General features: G+C 34.3%; 1 protein-coding gene across 3 annotated transcripts; it reads right to left on the bottom strand.

Annotated features, from left to right (window-relative positions):
- Window positions 1-2,690: 2,690 nt before the first annotated feature.
- LOC136203398 (uncharacterized) lies at window positions 2,691-6,731 on the bottom strand. 3 transcript variants are annotated; one of them, XM_065994546.1, is made up of 6 exons: window positions 6,577-6,731; window positions 6,280-6,457; window positions 5,634-6,071; window positions 5,271-5,495; window positions 3,794-3,936; window positions 2,691-2,865 (listed from the first exon to the last, which is right to left on the bottom strand). In XM_065994546.1, the coding sequence occupies exons 3-6, from the start codon at window positions 6,003-6,005 to the stop codon at window positions 2,790-2,792; spliced, it is 816 nt and encodes a 271-aa protein (XP_065850618.1). In that variant the 5' UTR covers window positions 6,006-6,071; window positions 6,280-6,457; window positions 6,577-6,731; the 3' UTR covers window positions 2,691-2,789. The 3 variants fall into 3 exon arrangements, with proteins under 3 accessions (XP_065850618.1, XP_065850617.1, XP_065850619.1); XM_065994545.1 differs by having other exon boundaries at window positions 6,280-6,731; XM_065994547.1 differs by lacking the exons at window positions 2,691-2,865; window positions 3,794-3,936 and adding an exon at window positions 4,463-5,123 and having other exon boundaries at window positions 6,280-6,731.
- Between the last annotated feature and the right edge of the window lie 385 nt (window positions 6,732-7,116).

Genomic DNA, 7,116 nt, shown 5'->3' with positions numbered 1-7,116 from the left:
ATCAACTCCAACAGCCTCTTAGTGGCTCCTTAAATAACTAAGAGCCTTCTCATATCCTCTCTATTAATAGAGAGCCTCCCTGCACCTCTTCGTGACTCTTAACTCATTTTTTATTAATAATTTATTATTGAGGATTCTCTCTCCTTTCACTATTGGTAGATAGAACAATAATTAATTATTGATTTGTCTCTCTCCTTTCACTATTGGTTAATATAACAAAAGTTAATAACTTTAATAATAAAATAATAAATAGAGAGTGAATATAAGGAGTATTGTTGAAGATGATATGTATTAGTAACTTTTAAATCACTAGGAGTCAATTTTTTATATTATTTTTAGGGAGTGAACTAAGAGTCTGTTGGAGATGCTCTTAGAACTTAAAAAATCTGATTATTCACCCAAAATAGTTTGAAAGCTACAATAAGGCACACAACAAACCATCTAGCAGGTACTATGAGCCCTCTGTCCCACGCATCGATCTAAGTATCTAACAAGCTTGCTTTGTTCACCTGAAAACTCTCGTTTGTTACCTCCTTCTTACATAATATCTTCCCATACACACACCCATGCCAAAAGGTATTAGAATTTTTGGGATCAAAATTAAGGGTGGATAAGCTCAACATGTAAAAGTTCAAGTTTAGGTAAAAGTAAAACTGAACTATAACTGAAAATAACATGTAAGATGTAAATAAGATGAGCTAACAATCGCATTTCACATAAACATCCACTTGCACGAGGTCATATTATGAAACGATGTAGAGACCGTATAGTGCAAGTAAATACAGTACAATTATCTTCGACAACAGGTAAGCACAAGCAAATACAATATAGACCGTCAACATAACAAGTAGATATTAGTAGCAGCTAATAAGATTTCAAATTCAGTATTAATCATCAAAAACAAAAACAAAAACAGAAGCATTCACATTAATTAGTTGCAATCTCATCTAGCATTAATATCCATAACGATAAACCAACAATATCATCATCATACCAATACAAAACCAAAAATCAAAAAAGAAACAGGATTATGCTCTATTTTTCACTATCATCAATCTCTCCAAATCAATATCAGAACATGAAGAAATTGAATAACGTGGTCTAGGCTCTGTTTTATCCATAGTGCCTGCCAAACTGAATATAGCCAAGAAAGCAATTCAAGCAAAGAGATCTGTTACCGAATTGGTGGTGTTTTGGACAGCCTCCTTGTGAAGTTTCCTTACTTCTGAGTGAACCTCGTATTGCTTCATTTAGTTACCTAGCATGCTTTGACTCTCTGTATTGGAATTTATCTGCCAAATCCATTGCAGTTTTCTTCACAGTTGTATTCAGCAACACGAATTACTCCCTTTTTCTTCTTGTGTCACACTTCTCCTAATAAGAATTTTGTATGGCTTCATGACTATCTGTTGTTGATAGATGGGATGTCGATCGAGTTGCAGTATTGCTCTCTTTTTCTTCTTGTGCCACACTTCTCCTAATATAGGCAAAACAACTTTACAAGGAGGAGTTGTAAGCTCGCTCTCATTGAATTGCACTTCTTTGTCCCGAGAATATCCAAAGTGTACTTCTGTAGGAAGCTTCTCTCCTTGGTGCTCATACTCTCCGAGAATCAGAACCAAACATTTCCACGAAGCTACTGTCTTCTGCTTCTTGTGTCACTTAGGCCGCCTTTAGACATTGATTATCATGACATGGTTTCTGCAAACTCTTCATATACATGGACATGAAAGTTTGACTCCCCTCCATATTTGAAAACAAGGAAATGTCCAACACGAACAGAGTAGTAGTCTACAAATTCATGCCAACCATTATGAAACCATAACTTCCTGTCAATTTTTTCGAGTTCCACTACCCATATACGGCCATTGGGTCCAGTAAGTGAAGGCAATAGAAGAGAGTTCTTTCCCATATTTCTTCACAAACTTTATTGGGATTCTCAGTATTCGAGTTCCACTATCCATAAATGACCATCTGGTCTAGTAAGTGTAGCAATTGAAAAGAGTTCTTTGCCATATTTCTTCACAAAATTTATTGGGATTCTCTTGATGGACACATATCACTACACCATAGATGGTTTGTTGCAACACCGAACAAGTATAAACATATAGGCAACATTTTTTTCCAAAAAAACGTGTTGCATTTTTGCACGTTGCCAAAGATGTCATTTGCAACATTTTTTCATATTTTTAGCAACACCAATACAAGTGTTGCTACTTGTATCTGTGGCAACATTTTCCTACCCAATGGCAACTAAAATGAAAATGTTGATCATAGACCTGATAACACTATTATCGAATAAAATGATAAGCAACACTTTTAAACTTAATTGCAACAGGTTTTTTTGCAACATTATTTTTTTAGGTGGAACCCTTTTTATATAGAATTGCAACACTTTTGAATTTAACATTTTTTCATTTAATACTTTTTAATTTTACATTTTTGTTTTCAAACAATTCTTTTATCTTATGTTCATAGCAACACTTTTTCTTTGACATTTAAACAGTTTTTGAATAACACCATAATATAATAACAATTTTTAAATTTAAATAATAGCATAAAAGAAATCCTTAATTGCAATTAAGAAACCATAATAGGTCAATATGTTAACTGAAATTTAAAATTCTCACATGATCCAAAAATACATAAGAAAAGAATATAATAAAGTCATAATGTAATATATCCTTCAAACTCCTTCGAAAAAACCGTAACATTCTCATATTCACTTGAAATGTCACCATATATATGTTGAGATTGGAATTAACTTCTACCAAACGTCAAGCTCTTCCTCACTCTTTATCCGCTTGTTTCATTTTCTCCTCCATTTCTCTTTGCAATTGGTTTTTTTTATCTTTGTTAATCCCTCTACATAGGCATCAGAAGCATTAGGCATAAAAAAACTAATGAGAAATATCATAGCTAACTTGTCAATTTCGTTATCATAAATTTGATTGATGTCAACTATATAAGCATTTCCCGTAATAGAGCAAAAAGGCCAGATAATGCCTTCAACACCAACAATCACTTTATTAGGCTTGAGTTCTCAATTAATGCTTTAGCTACCAAAGAAATGCCAACAATGATAAATTATTGAATTATGTTAAAGCAATTTGTGGTTAGTTCACCAAAAGAATACACCCAACTTAGGTTGAAACCAAGAGCTGTTCCCCGAATCTTATGGGGTCTTAAGAATCTCCAACATGCATCTTTGAAACCAGAGAGTTTCTTAAGCACTGGTTGAGATCAAGCAGCTCCAATTTTACTGCAGGCCTAACAGAGCCAGTTTTACATTAATGCTATCTCATAGACCATGCAAACCAAAGTTCTAAAAGTGTTCTTTTTTTTTTCCTGAAGTCCTAACAAAATGCCTTTGATGAGAAGATCAAGTTAGGAACAGAAGGAACTTTCTGATAAAGTGGAACCATGCTATGCTAATTAATGCAATCTAAAGGTTACATTGGTCTAATCAGTTATTTAATTCACATCTTCACTGATAAATTAGACAATTTCGAATGGCCAGTGCTAAATGAACTATTATTGCATAAGGTTTTATGTTAAATTGAGATTAAGAATGCAACAAGCAGCTAACATTCTCAACCATATCGAAATCAAGTAGCTTGGGCGCTCACTAGAGAATGGGCCCAAGTATTGCTTAATATTAGTTTCTTATGATGATGCTTTTGACATGGTAAAATATACCACTGCTCAACAGCTTGACTGAAGAAAATCCAAGCACACAAAGGAAACATACGAATGGTCAAATCTGAATATGCAACAACCCAGATTTTATTACCTCCAAGGCAGTTGACTTTCATCATTAATACTCCTTAAATCCTCTATCAAGTCTCTAAAGTCTTCAAGTTGAAAATCAATGTCAAACAATTTATGTTTGAAGATATCATTTTCTTTGCTCTGATTAAGGAAATCTTGGAGAACCTGAAAAGCACAAATGGCTATAAGAAATCACAATAAGCTATCTGTATGTTTTCGCTTAAAGAAGAGTAGGATTCTATCATTAAGTATATGAGGAGCAATGAAATCATTTTAGGCTTTTCAAGCTCAATTACTCGGCTTGACAAGAACAAGTCCAAATTAGTAGATATTTACATACATACTCTTCAGGAATAATATGCAACTAAGGCATTTGATATTTCGGGATTAAATCTCCTGCTGTATCTGTCCCAGAAAAAAAGGAAACATAGGAATGATCAAATATGCAATGCTCATGGTTAAGTGCAGCCTAAAAGTTAACCCATGTAATAGGAATTTTTCAGTCTTTTGATTAACATTTAAGCTCACCAGATATGAGCGGATAGAACCCCGAGGTTACTTTTCCACCTATGCAATTTTCATCCATGAAGTTGACTCAGAGGATATTGATTACACACTACAACACGATAGCCTGAGATTGCAATACTGCCCTGAAATTAGAACATCTAGAAGATAGAAAAGTGGCAAAAAAAGAGATGCACGAACTTCACATTTTATTCTTCATTCTTCATGTACTATTTTAATTCATGGACCAATCTAGGCCTTCCTATTATTTTTGTTATAAAATGATTTAAATGTGCAAACTAAGAATAAATGCAACAGCACACAACATTTTCATCCAACCCTAGAGATTAATTTCAACTTATTGGAAAGAAGAATATATATGGAATTTTTGGAATTGATAATGAAGGGATACATTAACCAAGTAAGCTATTCAAGTGAAAAAAGAGTCAACATATAGATATTGGGGTTTGTTATGAGTGTAAGCTCTATGTTCTCCAATGGCTCGTGGAAACATGACAAAAGAATGTAGTATAAATTATCCTGAATGGCTTAATCAAAATATCTATATAAAGATGTGTTATCATGGCATTGATTCATTTTACAAAAGCATAGCAAAAAACTAGACCTCATATAGGAAGTGAAGCTGCAATAAATGAAAGAATGCATGAAACAATGTAAGCATGCTTTGCCAAAGACCTTGTGTATCATTTTTTCTCCTAAACGAAATGCATATTGTGGCTTCTCATATATCAGAGCTTTCACTGACACAGCTAGAGACTCTACCCCTGCTTGGAAATTTTATCCCAAACTTGAGCTCCTACAGCATAATTGTCATTCTCAACTGCGTTCTGCAGATCAACACTAGAAGGTAAGTGGTAGTTTACAAAAGCATAGTTCAAAAAATTGGGATAACAAAAAGGCAATTCAAACAACAAGGTGGTTCTAACTTGTCAAAGAAGGAATAGGTGCATAAAGGTGAGAAACTGATAACTTACCAGCCTGGCCAGCTCAGGCAAACAGCCACAGTCATGTCCGCCTGCTCTAACAGGACAAAGTCTCTCACAGGCGTCCTTGAATGCATTTTTCCAAAGTTCTAAAGAAGAGTTAACTTGATCTTGGTCAACAGAGCTTGAACTCCTTTTAAGGCTTTTCTTTGAGCCTGAACTAAGTAATCTATCAATTTCTTTTGTAGCATCAGATTGCATATGTGGAGTGAGAGTCTATAAGAGAAACAAGATAAAAGAATTAGACCAATGTTTATCCGATGTAGAGGCGATTCAGCTTTCTGATAATTCTACCATATTCTATTGCATGTCTATCACGAAAGGAATACTGAGAGATTAAGAAAAAGATAGAACCTGCCACCAAATAGATTCAACAGTTCGAGAAAAGATCCAAGCTTCAACTCTTTCCAGTGCAGATAAAAATGTAAATGGGTCTTCTAAGTTACTCAAATCTCCATACATAACATTCTTGCTTTCATTACTGCTGTGAGGCGGCTCTTTCCAATTCAATAAAGACGATGTCATCTTGTTCCTCTTCGTAACACCATTCCTCTCTATATTTTGTCCAACAGGAAGTGGTATGTCTTTGTCAATAATTGCTTGGTGTATGATTGCCCTCAACATAACAGAAATTTTGGTAAAGTACCAGAATTTAAAGATAAATTTTGGTCTAACTCCAAAACTTTTTCTCTTCATTGAAGTTTCTGCATCTACCTTTACGACCATCGACTGATTCCTGTAATTTATGGCTATCTAGGTCTGTAAACTTTACTCTTTTGTTGCATCCAATACCTACAAGGAACATAAGCAACAAAAGATTCTTAGCTAGACCAAACAGAAAACCAGGCAACCTCTCTCAAGTATCAACTAATTAAGTTAAACAGATGAATCTCAATCAACCGTAAAAAAGCCAACAAAGTAAATTCGCGGGAAAACTTAGAGGAATTTCAACAATAATTTCTAATGATTCATGTAAATTCCAGAAATTAGAAGGGATTACCTTGGGTTCCCGGAGATGGTAAATCGTTCAATCGGGATTTGGAGCCAAAAACTCCATGTGAACCTTTGTGAGATGAAGGCCCAATACAAGATGAATGTTCACTGTTAACTCGCCAACTTTTTCTCTTCATTGAAGTTTCTGCATCTACCTTTACGGCCATCAACTGATTCAAGGTAGTCTTATGATGATAAAATAGCACAGTTAAATTCCAGAAACTCCATGCTTTTTGATGAGTGCTGAAATAACCATTATAGAAGTTGTAACGCTGAAAAAACAAATGGAGTGATCAAGGCTTACCTCGACAGAAGAATTGAAGGGCACGAGTAAGGGAACCTCGACAGCAAGGACGGACCGGCTAATCCGAATGATCTCGGCACCATTTTCGCTAAGGCGAGCCATGATAGAGTCGCATTGAGAGAGAATAGAAATTTTGAGAGAGAAATTTATGTACGGATGTGTTTTTAGGTTTTTTATTTGGGAAGCCAAAATTTTAGGTCGTTTTCAGGGGGAAATGAAATATTGGTTCCCTCCATAATTTCACGAATACAAAAGTGTTCTCACTTAAATTTTTATTTATTTTTTTTGACATAACATCCAATTTGATTTTCCTAAAGTAAAGTTTCAAAATAATTTAGTACCTTAAACTATTAAAATTATCAATTAAGTCCCTAAACTAAGTAACAATCATCAATTAAGTCTTTATCCTACGCAAAAACCATTAATTGAGTCCTTAACGAAAATAATTCGGTTGAACAGTTTCAGATCTTCTTCCAAAAAATTATTTTAGCCTACACAGAGATCATTAGAGTACATATCAAATAATTACAGTTACTAATT

Source organism: Euphorbia lathyris, chromosome 8 (assembly GCF_963576675.1).
Source record: "Euphorbia lathyris chromosome 8, ddEupLath1.1, whole genome shotgun sequence".
Lineage (NCBI taxonomy): Eukaryota > Viridiplantae > Streptophyta > Magnoliopsida > Malpighiales > Euphorbiaceae > Euphorbia > Euphorbia lathyris.
The sequence above is the reverse complement of the archived record's forward strand: the minus strand, read 5'-3'. Positions and strand labels throughout refer to the sequence as shown.